This window comes from Fistularia commersonii, chromosome 17 (genome assembly GCF_037954325.1).
Source record: "Fistularia commersonii isolate RoL2024-O1a breed Wild chromosome 17, RoL_Fcom_v1.0, whole genome shotgun sequence".
NCBI lineage: Eukaryota > Metazoa > Chordata > Actinopteri > Syngnathiformes > Fistulariidae > Fistularia > Fistularia commersonii.
The window spans coordinates 10,049,679-10,073,088 of NC_141300.1; the positions used below are offsets into that span (position 1 = coordinate 10,049,679).

General features: G+C 38.7%; 1 protein-coding gene across 1 annotated transcript in view; it reads right to left on the reverse strand.

Annotated features, from left to right (window-relative positions):
• Nucleotides 1–7,879: 7,879 nt before the first annotated feature.
• The window catches only part of LOC147225067 (synaptotagmin-9-like), a 36,794-nt gene continuing 21,263 nt past the window's right edge, over nucleotides 7,880–23,410 (reverse strand). The window contains exons 5-8 of the mRNA XM_086163521.1: nucleotides 15,699–15,819; nucleotides 15,054–15,225; nucleotides 14,845–14,974; nucleotides 7,880–10,527 (exon numbers count right to left, since the gene is read on the reverse strand). Coding sequence (XP_086019647.1) covers nucleotides 10,450–10,527; nucleotides 14,845–14,974; nucleotides 15,054–15,225; nucleotides 15,699–15,819 — 501 coding nt within the window. The 3' untranslated portion in view covers nucleotides 7,880–10,449. The remainder of the gene's footprint in view (nucleotides 10,528–14,844; nucleotides 14,975–15,053; nucleotides 15,226–15,698; nucleotides 15,820–23,410) is intronic.

Below are 23,410 nucleotides of genomic sequence, written 5' to 3' on the forward strand. Positions count from 1 at the left end.
AAAAATCACACCACCGCATATCTAAAATGTTTTTAATGAAATAGAATCAAACTGTAGTCTCAATTTACCTACTCTGTGTGAAATCTGGATCTATTTGGTTGAACACGAAGCTGATATTCTTGTAGAAACTAAGGAAACGCAATATAACTTTTAGTGTATTGTCTTAAGCTCTTTAGCTTTTTGACTTTCTTCTAACCACTACTCATACGTGTGCCTTCATCTGGGTCAGAATGGTCTTCAGAACCGGAGCGTCCCGATTGAATACTTTTCTTTTTTTTTTTTTAATATTTATCCATCGTGTCTCACTTGAAGCATTTCTAATTGCACTGCTGTTTGAGCAGCAGCGGCAGCAGGTAAATATGCAGGTTAATTCACTACCTGTTGCCATCTAGTGGAAGAGCATTTAATTTTTCTGCCTGTCACCGCATGCTGCTCACATAGATAGATGTACGAATACACATTATTTTTGTTGAATAAATCATTTTTAGACCAATTTTTTCACAGCACAACTGATGATCTCATGGCACGGCGGTTGAGAAACACTTCTCTAATGCCACCCATACACTTAAAGATAAGAAAAACATTGGTGTGAATCTATCATCTCACACCAGCTCACATTTACAGACTAGTTTTTAGAGTTTTGTGCCTTTTACAAGACTAGTTTTTAGATTTTACAAAGACCGTGGATTTTACATCTAAAGACTTTGAAAAGATTTGGAAAAGACTCATGGGAAACTACAACTAGATTCTCTCAGCTGTTTTTTTTCCACTATGGCATTTTTTCTGCGGGTTATTGCAGAGACACTGCTATTTCAGCCCATCCCTTTTCTTTCTCCACTTAGTGGTGATACGTTTGAGAGCTGACAATCGTACGAGCTCTTTCTTGACGGTCCATACTGATCATGACGGCCTTCGCCATTCCCGTTCATCCATACCACCGAGAAATACCATCTCTGCCTCCAATACCGCTCTGGCGATTGTTCATCTACCAGGTTTCCTTTTTCTGTTTTTGTTAGAGCTCCTCTGTTGGTTGTGGATGTGTTACGTCACCGAAAAGATTGTCTTTGGCTTACACCTAGTGACTGAGATGATGGGAGCATGCTGCAACTCCAGCAAGACTTTTAAGATTTCCTTCTGGCTTTCAGTTTTATGTCTGCGACTGTGAAAATCGTAAAGTGTGAACCCATACAACATTTTAACGTGGCTCATAGATGACTCTGCGCTTCCATTTCAGGATGATTTTACACTCTTGATTCCTAAAGGCCATGGTTCTTTTTCTTGCCTGCGTAAAAATTGAAAAATTAGACTTCCGGATGCATTTCAGAGCCTCGATCCACCAAAGACTATAAATAATGAAATCTAAACATTGCGTTTCCCACGGCAACAGAATACAGTGAAGGTGATACCCCCGTCATGACGGCGCCAGACTAAATCTGCTGGGCTTGGGGAAAAGCCTGTATTATGTTTTATTTAACATAAGTTTGTTGTGGGAATAGCCGATGTAAATCCGCATCAGTTTTATTGAGTTTATAATGTATGAATAATGGATTAAACAATAGTTTCAAAGGGGGGAGCCATATAGAAGAACCCTATGCATGAGGACAATGTTTCACATGCACGGGTTCCCCAGGGAATAATGTGCTTCTTCCTTTCAGCGCCAACCTTCGCCGGACTCGGGGTGACAGTAACCAACCCCGACACCTGGAGGTGAGGTGGGGTACAAGAAAGCAGGACGTGCGTTCTTAGCATGTATGTAATGATAGTGAACGCTTGGAGGATGATCGGACACAGGAAAGAGATTTTTTTTTTAAGCGAGAAAATTATTTGCTCCTTCTGTTTCACCTTCTAAGGCAAAAACAAAGAGATTGATATATTTTATTTTTCGGTTTTATGATCATTTAACTGATTTATATTAACTGACACGTTATTTTCTTTGAGCAAATAACGCAATGTTTTGTTCTTAAATAACCCGTCTAGCCTCTATGACGAGTCATGTTCTTTATCACGCTTGCTTTTATTTATTTATCAAAGGTCTTTCTGTGTCGGCTTGAAAATTTTACAAATGATGTACGACTTCCATGTTTAACTTGCAGGATGAGGAAATCTTACATTTCAAAAAAATCTGCAATTTTAAGAAAATCTTATCACATAAGGATGCTAAATGCACAGTTAAGAGTTATGTCTTTCTTAACCCTCATATTATGTTAGGGTCAATGTGACCCATTTCACCCATTGACCCAATGGGTCAAATTGACCCTTAACATAATATGAGGGTTAAACTGTCCACGATCAAAGTTTTGCAGGAGGATGGCCCAGAGGGAAGCTGTTCAGCCTCACAGCAAGAAGCTCCCTGGTTGGATTCCAGCAGGGAGCCTTTCTGTATGGAGTCTCCACTTTTCAGTAAATTCATTGGATTACCCAGACCTTTGAATTGGAGAGTGAATGGTTGTCTCTCTCCATATGACATGTGAGTGAAGCTGTGAACGCCTCTGTATGGCGAGTGAATGGTTTGATGCCACGATATGATGTGTGGACAAGAGAGTGAATGGTTTTCTATCTCTACATGATGAGTGATTGAGGGGTTTAAAGGTTCAATGTCTCTATATGACGTGTGAGTGAGGCTGAATGCTTGTACGTCTCTGTATGACAAGTAAATGACCTCTGCAGACCTCTATTTGATACGTGCTTGAAAGAGGGGACGGTTAAATGTCTATAGGATGTGAATGAGATGGTAAATAGCTTTACCATCTCCACAGGAGATGTCTCAGAAAATTAGAATATTGTGATTAGAAAAATAAAAATTACTTTTTCATGATATGATAATATTTTGAGATAGGATTTTTGAGTTTTCTTAAGATATAAGCCATAATCGGCAATATTTTAATAATAAAAGGCTTGCAATATTTTAGGTGATTTGTAATGAATCCAGAATGTATGACATTTTTGTTTTTGTAATTGCATTACAGAAGATAAAGAACTTTATCACAATATTCTAATTTTCTGAGACAGTTCTGTATACGCGTTCCTGTGATCAAGTGGCGATCGGTCCCAAGGTGACCTCCGCCTGACCCAAAGGCGATGTCTCTCAGCCGGTGGGGTGTCTTAAGGGGTTTATTTGATGAGGAAGGTGAACGGAGAGCTGTGCTAGGGCCAGGTTGTTCTGGGGCGTGTCACGGGAGTTCCAGACACTGGCGAAGAAAGGCATTGAGGGGTCACAGGAACTAAGACCTGGCGAGAAGAGGCAAGACATAGAATGCGGTGACTAGGAACGAGCCAAGAACAGCCAACAATCCTGTATTGTGGAGGGGCTGCACCCAAGGCCCTGGATCCCAACACCCTTGAACAACAACGCTCACTGCGGGGTAAGTGGTATAGATAATGAATGAATGAATACGATCTTTGCATAAAGGGCTATTTAAATGTTCCCACTTTTTATAGCCTGTTGAGACGCATTTTGTAATAACAGTGCATTTTGTAATAAACGTCCAAAATGTAATAACTTTTTCATTTCATTTTGTAATAAAGCCGCATTATGTAATAAAGCCGCATTTTGTAATAAATTTTGCCGCATTATGTAATAAGTTATTCCATATTGAGAAGATTATTACAAAATGCACTTGCAACTTTTTTATTTTCTAGGAAATGTAATAACATGGTGCATTATGTAATAACAATTCTAAAGCATAAGTTTGTTAATTGTATTTTATTTTACTTAAAAGTATTTGTAAAAGCTAGGCCTATTATTAGTGTCACTGTATTAGCCTAGTAGCAGTACTTAGCAATTACTATCAGTACACTATTCAAAGGTTGCATTAACAGAGAATATTCTATAAATTCCATGTTATTACATTTCCTAGAGAATTTAAAAGTTGCAAGTGCATTTTGTAATAATCTTCTCAAAATGTAATAACTTATTACATAATGCGGCAAAATTTATTACAAAATGCGTTGGGGCAGTTTATTACAAAATGCGGCAGTTTATTACAAAATGCGGCCGTTTATTACAAAATGAAATGAAAAAGTTATTACATTTTGGACGTTTATTACAAAATGCACCGTTATTGCAAAATGCAGCTCAACATAGCCATAGTCAAAAGACTTTATAACATAGAGAAAAACAAGCTCAAATGTGTGAATGCAAAGATATCATCGACAACCTGACACACACACACACACACACACACACACACTGCGGTTTGATATGATGCTTTCTCTTTCTTTGAGTGTTTTGATGTTGTTATTATTCACGAAAAAGTCACCATGCAGGGAAGGCGCGACAATATTTACTACCTAGGTTGGAAAAAGGTTTGTTTTGCAGATAAAATGAATAAATAAGTAGACAAATAAAACTTTCCCCGGCCTTTTTCCGGCATATTGGTGAGAGGACGCTGAGTCATGCGAAGGAATTGGTAACAAGTCAAGGATAGAGTGTTGAGGCGACCCTGGGTTCCACGAGAGCACACACACACACAACCGAGCCGTACGGACGAACGTGCACCTCAGCCCGCGGACCAAGAGCACAACCGCAGGCGATTTTTCCAAGCCCCTGTTTTATTCAAGGGCTTCTACCAAGCATGCTCTATGTCGTCGGGCAGCCTGTTCCCCCCCGGGCTTGATTTTTTTTCGCCAGCTCTGTTGGGCGGCCCAACGCAACCGGGAGCTCAAAGTCGAGAGCGACGCTTTGAGTCGAGGCCGATGTGAAATATTCATGATCTACATAAGTCAATCAGTTCTCACTTTCCATCGCGTGTTCAAAAAATACCCACAGTGTGCGCTTTCTTGGGAATAAAGTCTTCATGAATTAATAACTGAATCACTAAAGAGGATTTGTGTCGATCTATAGGCGGAGTAAATGTTTCATTGGCTAAATCATTTCCGTAGGCCTAATTATTTCCAGTCAGAGGTAATGAGTCCACTAACTGAAATAAAAATATATATTCCTGTATATGATATTTTATTAAAACCAAATCTCTTCAAAAGAAATAACACAAACATGATTTCTATTATTTTTCAGTCACTGTAGTTTTAAAGCATCTAAAGATTGGAAGAAACATTTTAGCCAAGAAATGCCGCCAAAAGAGCTTGAACTTTTGGAAAGTACAAGATCTTGAGCTGGAGATTTCTCAGCGTGGAGTCATAATGGTATTTAAATAATCACTACATGAATCTGGTCAAGTCGGAATCCTTAATTTCTTGGGCTGGTCTCGTGAATTAACAATATTATTTCAGGGTTACAGCTTCTTATAATTATTCCGGCCATCATGTCCAGTATGTTAACCATGCAGCTGTAGCTGGTCTGAAATGTGTAAATGTGTGAGAAATCAGACTCTGATTTTGATTTATTTCTTGTCATTATAGATTTACAGAGTAAGAAATAATTTCTATTTAATTATTTACTTTTTCAGAGTTCAGGATTAACACCAGTGCATGAATTCTCATTCCCGAATGTTTCCTCAGAGCTTCAGCCTCTCGCTCATGTATTTCTTTTCCACAAACAAGTCGGTAACTTATCACAGTGTCAAAGGAGGATGGGGGCATATTTCCATAGAGGTACCATTAGCTGCACTCATGAGTAATTATAATCTTTCTGCATGTGTATGTGTGTGTGTGTGTGTGTGTGTGTGTCTGTGTGCGTTTGTGTGTGTAGGTGAGTGAGTGAGCGAGTGTGAGTGCGTGTAATCCTATTAGTGATAGTGAGATTTCAAACTAAGTGCTTCTTATGGGCAGGATGATCCTCTACCCCCACTTTCCTTGTTCTTTCTGAGATCACTTACACACACACACACACACAAACACACACACACACACACACACACACACAAGCAGTCAGCTAATTAGACCTTCCGTTTTCATATGTATTCAAACCCATGAATAAGAGTCTCCAAAGTGAAATAAAGGACCAATAGATTTTAGACCACAGCTTTATCCAGTGTTTGGTTCTAGGCGATAGTAAATCTCGAGTTGATGAGTAAAAAAAATACTCTTTCCGAGTGAAAATAGCATCGTCAACATTGTGTCAAAATGGGAATGGGGGATAAGCGGAGCAAAGCAACTGCACGTGGGAGTATGTTAAAATGAAGCCGTAGCCAAACACCTACACATCTGCATAAGCGGAATTAACACAAAGCTTAACTGTAACTGAAAGCATTTATGATGGTTGGCGGGGGGAGGAGGGAGGGAGCGAGGAGGCATGCAAACATTTCTCTGCAGCCGCCTCTCAATCACACAGCAACACGGACCAAATTGATGCGCCCGGTGTGAATATAGTCTCCCCTTTAGTGAATCAGAAGTGATCCCAACGTTCACTGAGTGAATTGTGAGAAACTGTTAAAACTCCAATTAAACATACAAAAAAAACTAAAAGCAAGTATATGCCATTTTGCGATAAAATATCTATTCTGAACTGTCTATTACGCTCATCATACTTCTCATCCAACCCCCACATCCACACGTGATAGTTAAACAATCCAAACATTATAACTCCGAAAATACAACAAGCTTTACAACATATTGGAAAAAAAGATAATTTTTTTCAAATGACACTGAAATTAAATGGTTCAGGATAAAGACGTGATCCCAGATTAAACAAATCCATCAGTGAGGAGGACAGATTACAATATAAACCAATATGGCCGCCACAGGAGGTTCCACATGGACACCCCTGCGTTTATTCTAGAAAATAAATAATGATAATAATAATAATAATGACAAAAATATTAATGATGACAATAAAAATGATAACAAAAGCAATAATGGTATCATAAATAATAATATGACTAGCATATATAAGATTAAAATGAAAAAAAAATCTGTATTTTTCCATTGTATAAAAGTTGTTCTTTGGTAAATATTCCCTGTGCGTAAGTGATCATTTTGAATAATGACAATAATTGTAGCAGACACATTGAGATAAAATAGGTGAATATTTAAACCATCCACCCAGAGTAGATGAAGGACTGATCCAACCTTGGTTTAACCAAAGTTATCAATTCATATGTGAGGTTTTATATATCCTATTGGAGGTCCTTTCAGAGGCGGGAGTCACCCAAATGAACACATTTCATATATATTTCAAACCAACCTGTTCCATTATGCTTATGTCGAGATGTCCAGTCAGAAAAAACGCAGACACTGAACAAGTCCGGATGCCTGTAAATGAAGCGTTAGCTGGGATACTACAGTTAACGTCAAACAAAACTGATATCTCAAATCTCATGGAAAATACATACATAATATTTTTCAATGCCTGTTTTCTTTTCTATGGATTGATTTTCATATTACTGATATGCGTAACATTCTGTGATTGGCTAAAAGCCTTTGTGTTGTTTTATTAGCCGCTGCATAAGTATTCCCAACCAGTTGCCAATAAAACTCCATTATTTATCTTATTGAGCGGTGAATGAGGTTAGGTTGGAGCTAATAGAAGTTCTGATCCACCTCGTCGATTGCAACGCAGCAGCTTGCCTTCACCTTCTAACCACGGCGCGCTTCTCCAGGGATTTACCATCTAAGTAAAAGGCCCATTCTTGTGTACATAGGGATATAGAATCCAGGTTGAAAAAAAAATTCCAGTACTTCTCTTTCAAACTGACGGTTAACATATATACTGTCGCCTCTAGGTGAATGTGAAAATCTCCGGCACGTCACCCTCATACAGATCATACACGTGTCAAAATCATCTTTTAAACATCTCGCTTTCTATTAGGTTTTATTTCAGAGTGAGCGCCAACAATATGAGGTGTCAAGAGCTCCTCACAGTTCTTTCAATCACAATGGCCCCGTTGAGAGAACTCAGAGCATAGGTGTTGGGGGGGAGATATGCGTGTTCACGTCTGTTCGGCCACGCTCTCTAGTGCCTCAGGAAACCATTCCATCCATATAGAAATATTTATTAATATCATCTGCACAGAACCATGATTTGAATTTACAGGGGTCTGCATTAGTTTCATGGTACATTTTTATTTTTCATTTTTTTAACAATATGATTAGTATCTCACAACAAAAGGGGAGCTATGAAAAAAAAAAAAAAATCACAGATGATGCATGCAATGTACTACAAACACAGAGAAAAACAGTCACTGTCGTTTGTGATTGCGTCTGACACATATTCCGAAAACAAACACAGGCTTATTAAAACAAGAGCAGGGTGTGGTATCATTTCATGGAAGAAAATAAAAAAAGGAAGTTGTCTCGCAGAGTAATAGGGCGGATTGTATTCCTAAATCTATCGGTGAATAATACATTCCCTGCCAGAGAGGAAAACAGGAGCGAATCTGGCTGACATCAGTGTTTATAACAACAACGCATTGGATTAGGAACATATCTCAATTATCATACACCGAACTGCGTCATTGAGACATTTATCAATATGAATTTATTCTGCACTGCTTCATACGTGCTTCCAAAATGAACCAGGCAAACAGAATACTTTTACTTTTTGCAGGTTGTTGGGTATTTACACTTATTGTCCCTCGTTTCTCTCAGAAATGAAAATGGTTTAAGCTTCCCCATCTTTTCGTCACCCTTGCTATAATCATTTTCTACTTTATTGTGCTGCAGATCACAGATTTGATAGGAATAGGTGGACTAATGCGTTATATGTGTTTGGGGAGGTTAAAATACTTTATGAATTACTAAAGTTTTTCAAAGAGGCTGAGTGCTTTCCGCATTCTGGAGCCAGCCATCTGCCTGCAGGTCCTTCGAGGCGGAGGTTAGGGAAGAATATACCCGTAGGAGAGTTCAGGTTTAAGAGGTTATGAAAACTCATAAAGTTAAGGTTCAGGCACAAATCTCCAGGGCTGAAGGTTTGTGTTCTCCTCGCTGATGCGCCCCTCGAAGCATTGTTTGCATTTATCCCGTCGATTCAACCATAAACCAAGAATAGACTGTTAAATATGTTTTCTGATCGCATCACCTTGAGAATCTTATAACGGGTTTAAATCTTAATGTGAAAGTGTCAGTGTTTATATGTGTTTATAGCTGCTTCAAAGCATGTAGTTCAAAAAATGAAATTGTTGGAAATCTGGTAAGAACAGTAATGTGCAGTTGCCTTAATGTGGTTGGACATAAAAAAAAAAAACAAAACATAAAAATGTCAGCTGATTTGCCTGTTTTCTAATGATCTATCGTATTTAGCTAGTGCTGACTGTAGCTTTATTTTAATTTATCCCTATGATTATTTTTATTTTATCTTCAGTTGACCAAGGTTTCAGGAAAGATCTAAATTTCGTCCTAATGTAGTTGCAACATCAATATGGTAATACAAAGTTTGAGGGCTGATGATTTGTCGTCTGGCTCCCTGCCGCGCTTGTTCTACGCTGCAAAAAACAAACACTGGATATGGAGAACATTGGCATATGTGCATTTTTCTTAGTATCGAGGCGTTTAATGAAATACAACATTGCAAAGTAGTGTTTAGTGATTTAGTAAGTAAATATTTTATATTTCAAGCAAGTTTTTGTTCATTTGTTGAAATACGCGTATCATCCAAGTATTTCCATCCGCTCTCCACTTTACCGTGGAATACCTCAGTGGTATCAGGTGTTTTAGTTCCTAAGAACCTTTGGATTATTCCTTCAATTGAATGAAAAGGTTCGCCAGAGGGATGGGAAGACTTAAATGAATCTTAAACTCTGAACTTTGGTCCGTTCACCAGGCAAGAAACAAGCTACAATTAAATGAAACCCCTTAACACTAACTGGTCTCTTAGTGAGAACACACTGACAATTACTAATAGGATTTTTGAACCGATTGTAAGACGCCTCAATGCAATCGTCAATACAAAATCTAATTATTACACTTTGTTTTTCTTTATTCTGACCACACCCTGTTACATACGATAATTAAACATGCACATAATAAAACAAAACAAACCAACGTACATAACATCCCTCTATCTCCTGGGTCACATCGTCGGCGTCCAATAAAGTAAAACTAAAAGTTTACATTAAAAAAAAAAAATTAAAAAAAAAACAAAAACGAAATTCCCTCTCTGTCATTTAGAATTCATCCATCATTCATTTTCTAACCACACCAACACCATTTAGCGGCCGATCGCTCACAAGAACTAACAATTACAGCGTCACACATTCACCTTAAGAAATAATAACTTTGGTCCACAAAAGCTTGACCTTATATAATCTCAATATGTTAATACTGTCAGTAATAACTCAAAATGATTAATACAGCAACTCACTTGGAATGTAGTTAAGTGTTTTTGGTTGTAAAGACACATGAGGAAGTAAGAAGTGGAGATTAGCCTTCCTTATAACTCTATAGCATAGTTTGATCTAAAGACACATGTTTCAATTATGGCTTTTTAGGCCATTTGTTAGTTAGACATTGTACTGTATGTACATACCATTCATGTTTCTACCAACCTGAGGCTTTCTGTGTTTGTGTGATTGGGCGCAAGAGTGTGTGTGTTTGTGTGTGTGTGTGTGTTTGTGATCAAGGTGAGGGCGGGGTCTTCAAGGAATTGGTGGATCCTCCTTGGCTGCTGCTTGCTGCTGTTCCCTGTCCCACCCACTGAATGAGGAAAGAGCAAAGAGAAACAATTTAGGTAATTTCAGAAAATATCTTTATTATATATACACAGTGTCTGAATTCTTTTGGGTTCGGGTCATTAGCACCAATATGAAAAATAAAGAAGCTGTCATTACGGTGATGGTGCCCAGGCTGGGATTAAACCAGTTTGGTGCCACAAGGGGGCCCCACGTCGGTTGCTGCTTCTTCCCCTTTTACATGAATAAATTTTCAACAGCATGTTTGAAAGTCAACGTTCAAAAGTCAGCTTTATTGCCAATTTCTCTACATGCACTGGACATACAGAGGAATCGAGAAGACGTTTCTCACAATCCCACAGTGACATCAAATTAACAAAATAATAATAATAATAGTGTTTAAATGTTTTAAACTGTTACAGTAAACATTAAACTATGAAATATAACATGCATGCAGATACAAACTGCTGGAAAGGTGAAAGCATTGGAGTGTAGCTGCAGAGGGGTTCTTTTTGGACAGTTTAATGCAAAGGGTCAAAAAGTAATGCTATAATGGTAGATGGTACAATATCAGCATGAAGGTTTTTCTCTGCAAAGTAGCAGTAGCACAAAAAAAGTGGTAATATTGCGATGAAAGGGTTTGATTGTGATAAGAAAAAAGAAAGAGTGTGACAGGCTCCCAAATTCAGCAGCTCTGTGCTTCCTGTCATCAATTTCCTCCAAAAAGGGTTAATTTTCAGATATTCAAATAAACCTTGGGGCAGTGATTAGCTAGTTTTGTGATAAAGATCTTTCTCATTTTTTTTATCTGGATGATTGGGGTTTTTTTTTTTTCATTTTAATCAAAGCCATCAATGATTTGACCTTAAGCATGTGGCTTTGTTTTTGTTTATTTTCCCTTTTTCCTTGGGATTTATGTCAAGGAAATTCATGCCTTTTCCGTCTGATCAAGTGTTGAATTGCCCACTATTCCCAAACATTTTCCACTTTAAAACTGTCTTATTTTCTTGGCTGAGTGCTCAGACAAAGCTGTGTATAGAATTGTCTAGTCGAGGTTTTGTCAAGTATGATACAATGAGATAAAATTCTCTGCTGCTGTCAACAATGAATGCCAAAACGAACAACATATATATACTTCATCCTTCATAGCTTGTTTACTGTTTAATGTAACAGTGCGATGTCAATTTGCACTCTATTATTATTATCATTTTGTTAATTTCATGTCACTGAGATTGTGAGAAACGTCTTCTTGATTCTTCTGTACGTCCAGTGCATGTGGAGAAATTGACAATAAAGCTGACTTTGACTAAGTCATAATAACCTGGTCGAAACGTAACATAAAATAAATACGTAGCAGAGCAATCAAAGGTAGAAAGTGAAAAATATGGTAGAGGACAGGTAAATAATGTAGATGGGACTATTACTAGTTTCTTGACTGCTGAGCCAGCGTCGGCAAATGTGCAAATCAAAACATGCACTCATAAAATGTGCTACTGAAATTGAAAACCCAAACAGTCAAGTGCAAGCGGCGACATAGCTCATCGTGAATATTAAATTTTTCATCTCCTCTAATGGCCCGAACATGTATTGTTTTAGTACAATCTTGAAATTTCCGCATCCGTGTCCCACCATAACTAAGAGCCGCCTCCAAACCAATCATAGCGCCTTAAATATTGAATTGCGGTGACATTAACTCTAGTTTTTGCTCTGTTTTCCATTCCAAACCACTCATGAGACAAAATAGAAGCAACTGGGCTTTTTGCCTCCTTCCCTTTCTGCTCAATAACATGAGAATGCCCGTCTGCATGTTCTTATGTGTGTGTTAGTGCAGGTATATATTCACTATGTTATCTTTGATTTCTATTTTAATTGGACAAATATAATCAATAGAGCATGTTGGGGATTTAAAGTGTACAAAAAACATGTGCAGAACTTCCTGACGGTCAAGACTTGGTGTTAGAATTGATTTTTGGGTTATTTTAGGCACAAAGTCATGTTGCTTAGACTTAGGTGCCTAAGGAATTTATTATGTAATGCAATCCTGACTAACAGGGCTAGAAAAGAGTGTGTGCTTGCATGTGTGACAAGTGGGCTTGATTGCCCCCTTCCCCCGGAGTCATGTGAAGATCTTTTCGAGAAACACAAATAAGCCATTAGCTTGTATCTTTGGTCCCACTGCTGAAGTCCACTGCTACTGCTAATGGCCTCAGATAAAGACACTACTATTGGTCTGTCTGTCTGTATGTGTGTGTGTGTGTGTGTGTGTGTGTGTGTGTGTGTGTGTGTGTGTGTTTTATTGCTATACAAATGGCCCTGGAGACAGAAAGGGAGCTGCCCTAGCTACACCACTTCAGCCATCACTGTCACTGACCTCCAACCAGTCCTTCCAGTGTGACTTTAACTGTAACTAATCACATGACACAACCAGAGGACCCCCGTGGTGCAAAATGCACTCTAATATCTTGCTGGTGTCATTTTCAAAATAAACACGGGAGCAAACTTTCATATATCAGACAGATTCAGCAAAATTGGTAAAGGGAAAGGATTAAAAAGTAACACACTACTGCAGTCTTGTTATACTTGTGTAGCACTTAGCATAACATACCTGTTGGGGATGAAACAGCCATGACATGACTTTAGTTGAAACTATCTTTTAACCAAACTGGTAAGCCACATCATATAATCATCATACACATCTACAGGACTGTCTCAGAAAATTGGAATATTGTGGTAAAGTTCTCTATCTTCTGTAATGCAATTACAAAAACAAAAATGTCATACATTCTGGATTCATTACAAATCAACTGAAATATTGCAAGTCTTTTCTTATTTTAATATTGCTGATTATAGCTTGCATCTTAAGAAAACTCAAAAATCCTATCTCAAAATATTAGAATATCATGAAAAATAATTTTTTGTTTTTTTAATTGCATTATAGAAGATAAAGAACTTTATCACAATATTCAAATTTTCTGAGACTGTCCTGTATTTCTGCACGAAATAGATTATTGCCATTTATCGAGTCGGATACAATCGTCTGGGGTGTTACAGGATTCATTAGGACGGTAACACAATCATGAGATCTTTTTTTAATTGACCTGATTTTATATGGAAATTTTATCAGGGTGGCTGAAGAAAATCACAGACATTGTCATTGGATATGAGCAGAAAAAAAAGCATCCGTAGACCCCCGCTGGGAAAAATAATGATATCTGGAAAGGGCTTCATGATGAACTGTGTCAATAGCTAACAAGCCATCTCCCACTCACCTGCTGCTTGTTACATGCAGGCAGAATGGCAAAACAATCGGCCTCTGAGTGCATTTAAGGCGAAATGTTGAAATCGGAGCCGAATGCGTTTCACAGCTGATGTTAAGGCATTACATTAATAGGAAAAGGCATTTCATTTTAAAGTGCTTTATCTTCTGACCCCCTTTAGTTGAACACCAGTGAATGCAGCTTAGACAACTCAACATGAATTTACATGAATCGGTCCAACATCTGTTTGAGAATGCTCTGTTTTTTTAATGAGTGTGGGCTGGGAGCTCAGAAATAGAAACAGCAATGTGAATGTATTTGTCTCTGTAAGCTAGGTGTCTGTGTTGTGGCAACTGCTACAAAACAAGCAGCATTTTAGTTATGTAATTTGTTTGGTTTCTGATTTTTAGATTACCCTTCAAAATTAGCTTTTCAAATGTGACCAGAAGAACTTTAAACTGATTTTCCTACACTAACTATGTTATGAATGTTTCTTTTTAGAGTACCTTCAGAGCACAGCAGTATATCTGCGTGATGGTGGAATACATAATGAAGCAAGAAATTGGCCCAAATCGGGTCTTGTCAAACTGGACATCCTGTGTCCAGCTTTGTTGGGGATTTTCCGCCCAGATATTTTGAATCAGAATGGCCAAAAAAAACATAATAATGAATAATTTTCTTTGAACATGAAGTAGCAGAAAAATAAGTCATAATACGCAGGCAACAGACAGTTTACACCAAAAGTAGATTTGTTCGTACAACCCCTGCGACGGTCATGTAAAAGTCCTTGAACAAAGATGCTGAGTATGGAAAGATAGTTTTCCATATCAAAAAACTTCATCTTTACACAACTTTTCTGTTTTCTACTCTAATTTACACCAGACTGGATACAGATGACATTATTTTGTGAGTTTTGTCTACTTCATCAAGGCACATAACGGAACTATGGTCTGTCTCTGCTCCTTTAGGGTGAGGGTCACTTGTTTGTGTCCAGCCAATGGATGAACAAAGACAATGTTTAATGAGTATTGTCAGATAGACACATTCATTTCTGAGTGAGATGTTGCATAAAAAAAAGAGCATACCTCTATGAGTGGATGCCAATGTGCAATGGGTTTGCGTGGGTATGTCAGCATCTCATTCCAGTGGTCTCGTCCCAGAGTGTCAGCCTCACTGCCCACCCTGCACACCCCGATGACCTCATTGTGTCCAACTCTGCAGAACAACAGCGACACACATACAGACTCAAAACTGTCATGCAACTATAGAAATGTAGCGACGACGACTAACTAACCGATCATAGTCCATGACAGCTATAAGAAGACTAATCTGGTCGATGTTCTCGGGGGGAACATCGAATACGATCGCCTCGTTGTACACAGGATTTAGAGTGTTTCGCTTTGTTGAAGTCTTCCGCTTCTTAAGCCTCCTGCCTTCGCACATCATGGACACTTTAACATATGGATCTGGAGAGGGAACAAGAAGCTGAGATGTAAACATCTGCTTCCAAGAAAAGACATGTTAACATTTTCTATTTACTGGAAGAAAAACAGCACATTAATAATTTTGACCGGTGCCAGAACCTCACAATGTGTTCATCATGATTAGCCGCAACTATGAAATGGCACAAGGCAAGGGAAAAAAAATGTATTGATTGAACTTTGTCTTCTAGTGATTATTACCATATCCAGATTTGATGTAATTATAGTCTTGAGGCAAAATCAACCCTTATTATTAAAGTGCAGGTTGATTGCGAAGTACTTAATAGGGTGTTTGGGATATAATCATGATGCTTACAAAGTTTAAAGTACGAAATTGTATGGTTGGTTCGAGTATTGTTGTTTACAAATTTTTAAACTAGTCGATGGAAGACTATCAATAGTTTTTATAACTCTTAACTTTTCCAAAGTTAAGATAGGACTGAACCTCAGAAACCCACCGGAGGCTCCAGTAATGTCCATCGCTTTTAGATTCCTAGCTTTGATCATGGTGATGGTGAGCCTCCCTGCCGTGGGGAGGTAGCACAACGAGAACATCAGCTCCCCCAAGTCCACATTGTCCTGGAAATCAATATGTCAGAATCAGACTTATGTATCATTTGATGAAGAACAGCAGCCAGTTTTTAACATAGATATATCAAGTCATAATGTTACAATCAGATCAGCTGAAAACCTCTGCAGTCAAAGCTTTTCACTGTCAGTGCTCGCCTCAAAACAGTTATTGGTCTTTAATATTGACTAAATATTGATATCTGCTCATTCCAACAGATCGCTCAGATCAATGGTTCTCAGCTGGGTTGCAAGGCAATTTTGAGTGGAGGGCAGACGCCCGTGGGGTAAGAACTGACGCCGTACCGCCATTTTCATTTTGAATATGTTACCAGGATGACTAATGCTTTGCTCTACTTTTGAAGGACAAACATTTCCCATGAAGCTGCTGCCGCATGACAGTTAAAAGAGGCAAAGTCGAGGATTTGTAAACACGGAGAAACTATTACTTGGGGTTTAGTGAGTATAGGCGTGTTACATGGGATGCAAAATATAAGGAGGAAACATCCCGGCGTTTGCAGTAATTCAAATATCCTAAGAGATGAAGGCATGGAATTATGTTTTTTTTGGTCATTCCTTTTTTAATATGCAGCCACACAAAGACTGTAGTTAAATTCATTTTACTGTGCAGGACTGTCTCAGAAAATTGGAATATTGTGATAAAGTTCTTTATCTTCTGAAATGCAATTAAAAAAAACAAAAAATACTTTTTCATGATATTCTAATGTTTTGAGATGGGATTTTTTTGAGTTTTCTTAAGATGTAAGCCATAATCAGCTATATTAAAATAATAAAAGGCTTGCAATATTTCAGTTGATTTGCAATGAATCCAGAATGTACAACATTTCTGTTCTTGTAATTGCATTACAGAAGATAAAGAACTTTATCACAATATTATAATTTTTTGTATAATGGCAAGGGAAATGACCCTGCTCTGCACCTTAAAATCCAAAAGGAGTTGGTTCTTGTGCCTAAAAGTCATTCTCCCATTGTTCAAGAGCAGATGGAGAGAAAGATGCCAAAAAAAAAAACAAGAATCCATATTCCACTGGCTTATCAAAATGGATGATACGCCTCCTTCATTCGAACCAGCTGCGTTGTGAACATTCAGGTACCCAGAGGAGCAGCGCAGTGGGTGTGTCAGCACCAGGTGTATGGTACATTATAAATGCAATGCAAATAATATGCACCAAATGAAAGAAAGACGTATTATGGAGTTATCGTGTAGTAGAACACGACCCAAGAAGCACACCGTTTTACATGAGATTTTCTGTGCCATCTAAAAGAAAACTAACAATGTAAAATATGTTTCAGGGAACAAGACAATCTACTCAAGAGTCATCTCCTGCATCTGTATGTTTTTTCTGCTTCCCTTTAGAAAATGTAGAAGGCTGATCCCGAGTACCTGATGGGAGAAGTGAACAACAGCTACCATTATTACAGTCACTGAAGGAAGCCTTAAACGCATTTTTTACAACAAGCACTAGCAAGACATTGTCTTCTTTTGAACAACGCTAAAGGGACCATAAATGTAATTTATGGGTCATCCCCATCAGGAGGGAATCAAGAGAAGGGTATGTCTGGTGGTACGATTCAAGATATATCTACATGGTTTACTTTTGGTCACCACGGCGAATTCGGGGAGGTCCATCTGACCTCCATCTGACCATCTCCTCTGCACCATTTTCACTCAAACCAGTTGATTTCCTTTCCTTTTTCACTCCATCCATAAATATTCTCAATCATCCTCTGGTTCTCCTGCCTGGGAATTCCAACCGCAGCATCTTTCTGCTCAGATCTTCACTGTATCTCCTATGCACATGTCTAAACCCCTAAGTCTGGCCACTCTGGCTTAAGGTTAAGGTCCAATTCCCATCATAATTTCACATCTTTACACAAGAAATTCAGATCTGCTTCCTTTATCATCCTCAGAGCTCAGAGAGCTCTGAGTTCCCAAAGACACCTGACTCTTACGATCACTGACGATTATAATGCATAAATCTTTAGTTATTTGTATTTATTTGTTGAAAAAAAATTAAAAAACAATTAACTTTGCAACAACTACCAAACACTAACATCAGCTCTGAACATGGGATTTGCTTTTTAATTTAGATTTTCTTTTGCCACATTAATATCACCCCCTCCTGTCCTCTTGTTGTTCATTTGCTGGAAGCTGCAACTTTACGAATGACTCCCGCTCAACCCCCCGCGTCTCTCTTAAAACGCCACCCTCACTTTAACAGCTTCAGCACATTCATGCGAACACCACCTTTTTTCCCAATTAACATGTCTGAAAATAAAGTGTGAGCATCGTGACGACGAGCATTATGTTTATGAAGCAGGAGGTTTTCATGGCTTTACATTTTCCTCCACACACTGATCCCCACCTGTATGTGTATGAATGATTAAAAAAAAAAAAAAAACAACTACGTGTCTATGTGTGTTTGTGTGTGTGTGTGTGTGTGTGTGTGTGTGTGTTTGTTACTGTTTGTGTATTAGCTCTTTGTCAGAAGCAACCAATTAGCCAGATAGCATAGTTAAAGGTCAGGTGTAGTGGATACACTGGAAAATCTATGTGTGCCCTGAACATCAATATGTGCTCTTTCTTGCACTGATTAAGATTAATTGGAGTTATTTGTTATGGGCAGGACACGTGCACGGAGACATGCACAGCGGGATTACACCGCTGTTGGTGTAAATTTGCTGACAATCGAATTAAAAGAAACAAGTCCATTTATCTTAGGACACAGCATGGACCTTGTAAAAAGAAAAAAGAAAAAAACAAAACATAATGTTGACAGTGAGATGAAATAAATATTCAGAATTCTAATCTATAATTGCTGATCCACTCAACGTCTACATGGAGCAACGATCAGAGCATAAAAACTCATTAAATGTTATCATCCCTTCTTAAAAACGCCTGGGCTCTGCTTAGTTGTTTCATTGACAACTAATATGGCTCTGTCAATGGGATTATTTTCACCTATATTTGTCTACTAAAATACAACTATTGCTGTAACTGCTGCAGCAAATCTGAAATAAAAGAAAATGTCCATCTTCTGCAGCTAAACTTAGATTTCCTTCCCTTCAGGAGCACTTTTTGGCTCTGCTTTGCTTTCAGGCTTTGCTTTGTAGCAAGCAACATCTTTATCACAGCAAAATAATTCATCAGTCTGTGATTTGAAAGTCTTAAGTTGTCACTAAAATCATTTTAAATGTTTTTTTTTGTTGTTGTTGTAAGAGTGGACTACCAAATTTTGCTAATGTGCCTGTGAATGAAAAACATTTACACACGAGTGTACAGATAATATAGAATCGTTCAATATTTGAAAAAAAAAATGAAACCTTTTTCTGAGTGATTGATCTCATCATGGCTGAATGTGGATATATTCTTTAGTAGATTCTGTTTTTCAAGAAAAAACTTGAATTTCAAACGGAAATTTATCCAGAGATATATGCTTCGTGTCCAAAAGCAAACTTTTTTTTTATACTTTATTAATCCCTGTATGGGATATTTGTTATCTGCAATGAACCCATCATGGATGAACCATGAGCAGGAGGCCGCCGTCCACCAGCGCCAGGGATTCAGTATCTTGCTCAACCATAGTTTGACAAACTAGGAGGAGCCGGAAATCAAACCAGGTATGTTTGCTCTGCCTCCTGTGCCACGCCACCCCTGAATGGTTGATGTGCTTCTTGTTTTATTTTGAAATCATTCCTGCATTGCCTCATCACTTCCTGTCAAACTCTATTGTTTATTTCCCGCCAATAATCACCACACCTGCTTTTGCTGCTTCTGCCTTGGTGTACCTTCCTCTCCAGCCTTTCACCCCATGCGTTGCCTGTAAGTATATGATTTCTTTCTGTTTAACATAGTTGGTTTTTTTTTTAGAGCTTTAGTTTTGGACTCACGTGTTCCGACCCTTTCGGAAGGCATTTTGGAACTTGGACTGAACTGTGCGAGTGTATCAGTGCCATCAAAAGACATTGACATTTTAAGCCTTTTTTTTTGAACCAACCAACTCTTGGTAAGATTTCTTGTCGAAATCTTCATGTCGTGGCAAAAGGACTTGAAATTCTTCACTTGATGATATTTCACCTCTCAGTTCTGAGCTTCAGTTCAGAAGAAGCTTCTGGGATGAGGGAGGGGAAATGTCTTCAAGTTAAGAAATTCAAGTCAAGTACCCACGACAAGAAGATTTTGATAAGAGTTGACCATGACCTGGATGACTGAGAACCTCCACAGACATCTCATGCAAAAGGGTTTATTTTTCTTCAATTGAGCATCATAAGAGCATCTGTTCTGTTTGCTTTAGTTGCTTTAGTTGGTTATTTTGGGAAAGGAGAATGTGAAGAGTGTCGTCTCTGCTTTCTTTGGATAGCATACTCCTGTTGGCCTTGTTACATTGTAACTGCTGGAAAGCCCTCAGGGCAGTCTGTGGTCAGAGGCTGTTGTTCTCTGCAAAAATAATGAAATGCATTGCAGGGGGATTTGTTCCCCCCAAATGAAGGCTTTTTGGCTTCTTTGGGTCTTTTTTTTTTTTTTTTGTGGGTATTGTATGATGCAGCGACAGCTGGACAGGTGGGTCGTTTTGGCATCAGCTGTGTGTTGCTACTTCAGTTTCCCTGACAATTCACGCTCTCACCAAATGTTCATGAGCTCCGGGTAAAGACTAAAAAAAAAAAAAAAAAAGAAAGGGGGGGGTCTCAGATGGAAGCCGCTAAAATGAGATTTCTCTGCTGGGTGGCTGCGCTTAGCCTTAGCGGTCGGGCGAGGAGCTCAGACTACCCGCAGGGGGGCTTGGAGTGGCGCTCCTTCAAGTGGAAAAGAGTCAGCAGACCTATGATACCAGTTAAAAAAAAAACTCTGGGAAATCTCTAGATAGAGGTCCTCCTCCAGGCGCGTCTAAGTGTGTCCACCCAGAACAAATTTGAGGGATTGTATAACCCATCTGGCCTGGAAAACACCTTTGGGTACCCTAGGAAGTGCTATGGTTGGTCCCTGAGTACACGGGTGTGCAAGTCAGCCTGGTAAGCATTAAGAAGCCATGACCCACCCCTCTATGTGTGACTATGGATGGATCGAAGAATATATTTCATATATATCATGTTTCGGTTTTCAACGTTTTCTTCTTTGCTCTATTGTCCAACTTCACACGGCTGATAAATATCTAAGAATACTGAATCAAATTTAGTATTATTTCACCAATTTTGGATTTTAACTCTGGTTTGATGTCAAATTCAATACAAACAACTATTTGTTATAATACAATTTTCAGGTCAAGGTTGTTTTCTGTCAATCAAATTTAACTAAAGTTATAAATACTTCATGTGCAATTATAGGGGAAGACACAAACAGCAAGCTAGTGTCAATGTTTTTAAGGATACTATGGGGGTTGTATGGAATATAGAATCCTTGTTTGACCCATTTAGTGTGTCTAAAAGCTGAGGAGCTATTTGCGTTGTCGATAAGGGCTAATGTGATTAGGAGTCCTCAACTAGCACTTTTTTTGGAGGGGGGGATGGAGAGCTTCTTCAGTAATGGCCACTTGGATACACGAATACCAGGAAGCGGACCCCGACCTCATTCATCAAGACCCTAATAAGAGGCAAACAAAAGTGCAGTCGATACTATTGAGCAGCCCTGTAGCAGTGCCGTGTTACATCTCTTTGTCTTAATTGCTAAAAAAGAAAGAAACAGGGATGTTCACAAAACATCATTGATTCCTGAAACTGATTCTCTGGACATGTGCTCAGGTGCTGGGGAGTCCATTAGCATCAACGGAATCACTACAAACACTAATTCAAAACAAGCCGGAGCAAGACCCGAGTACTCTTGATATATGCGATTAACGATCAAGAGCATGACGGGAAATGATCAGGTTGGTTTTTTTTTTTCTGACTGTTTCTGCTTTCCTGGTTAGTTCAGTTTGAAAAATGTGATTTTTTTTTTTTTTTTTTTTTTTTTTAAATCTCCAGGGTCATAGCGTTAAAATGTTGAAAAAAAATTAAAATCTAAAAAGCGAGCCCGCTCCGTGAGCTGCCACCTTACCATGGTGGAGGGGTTTGCGCGGGTTTGAGCTATGTTGTTGAGGGCTTTATGCTCCTGGAAGGGTCACCCGAGGTAAAGTGTGGCTCAGAAGACCCTCATGAAGAAGAAAATCATTGAACCCAGTTTTCCCTTTTCTGGACGCGGGTCATCGGGGTTCCTCCTTGGTGCCAGGGCTTTGGTGCAAAGGGGTCGGGTGCAGTTTGAGCCGGGCAGTAGCCAGAGCGGGGGACCTTGGTGGTCCTCGTCTGCAGGACTGCCCTCCTGGCGGGAGAGAAGCCTGAGCTGGTGCGCAAGGCTGAGAGATTCCGACTAGAGCATTGTGTCTGGAACCAGGCCTCTCGAGAGGGGCTGGACTCTTTTTATTCTGGAGAGAGGCGCTGGGCAGGTGCGGGAAAATTAATTTTCCCCCTGTCTCCCCGACTGCATGTAGGGGTTCAACCCAGTGGACAAGAGGGTAGCCTCCTTCCACTTGCAGATGGGGGGACGGGTTCAGACCAGTTTCCAGTGAGAGTTGGACTCCGCCAGGGTTACCCTTTGTCACAGATTCTGTTCTTAATTTTTATGGATAGAATTTCTAGGCGCAGCCAGCTCATCGAGGGGATCCGGTTGGGTGGCTGCAGGATCAAGTCTCTGCTTTTTGCAGATGATGTGGTTCTGTTGGCTTTATCGGGCCATGATTTCTGTTCGGGTTGAACAGTCACTGGAGGCAGGCAACTTGGTGAGGTGAGATGTTTATGTAGCTTGAAAAAATCTACAATACAGACTTTCAAGGTTGGAACAGAAAGTCATTTAGGCAGAGATAAACAAAAAAAAAAAGTACTTTAAATGGCCAGAGCTCCAAATAGCTCGACTTCCTGTGTAATATCTTTCAATATCTATTTAGATAATTATTGAAAATATTAACATCTAAATCTATATTACTTTATAACTGAAAAAAATAAAATGCTATTTAAACAAATGAAATGTAGGATCTGGAAACTTAATGGAACTGGAAGATAATGGAAAAGCAATCTTTTCATGCGACTTTGAAACAACACAGATTTGTTATGTTTCTATGAATTTCCAGCGATCACAGATTTGAGGTTTTTATATGATTATACAACACACACACTCGTGCATGTTGGAACTCTTGCTGTGGACTTGTGGCCTTCTTAGATGGACGTTTTAACAGAACAGAGAATAGAGAATTTTATCTAGATTATAAACAGCGGTACAAGTATTTTACACCAGATTTTTTTTTTTTTTTTTAGTTTGAAAATCTGGAAACAGATTTGGAGCTGTTTCAAATGAATGTGGGCTGTATAATGTTTGTTGCATGTACAAACACTAAACATTTAAATATTCGTTTAAAACAGGTTTATACAAGTTTTTAGTTTCTCATAGCTGTGACTTTGCATTTTAGTTGAATCTACTAAGTGCACATTAGCATTATCCGTTTTTGCTTTTTACAATGACTTTTACACCCAAACTTTTTACATTATGCAAAGTGAAATCCATTTTTCTCTGTACTTTTAACCCCCAAAAATTTTGTTTCAAAATTTGCACTAATGG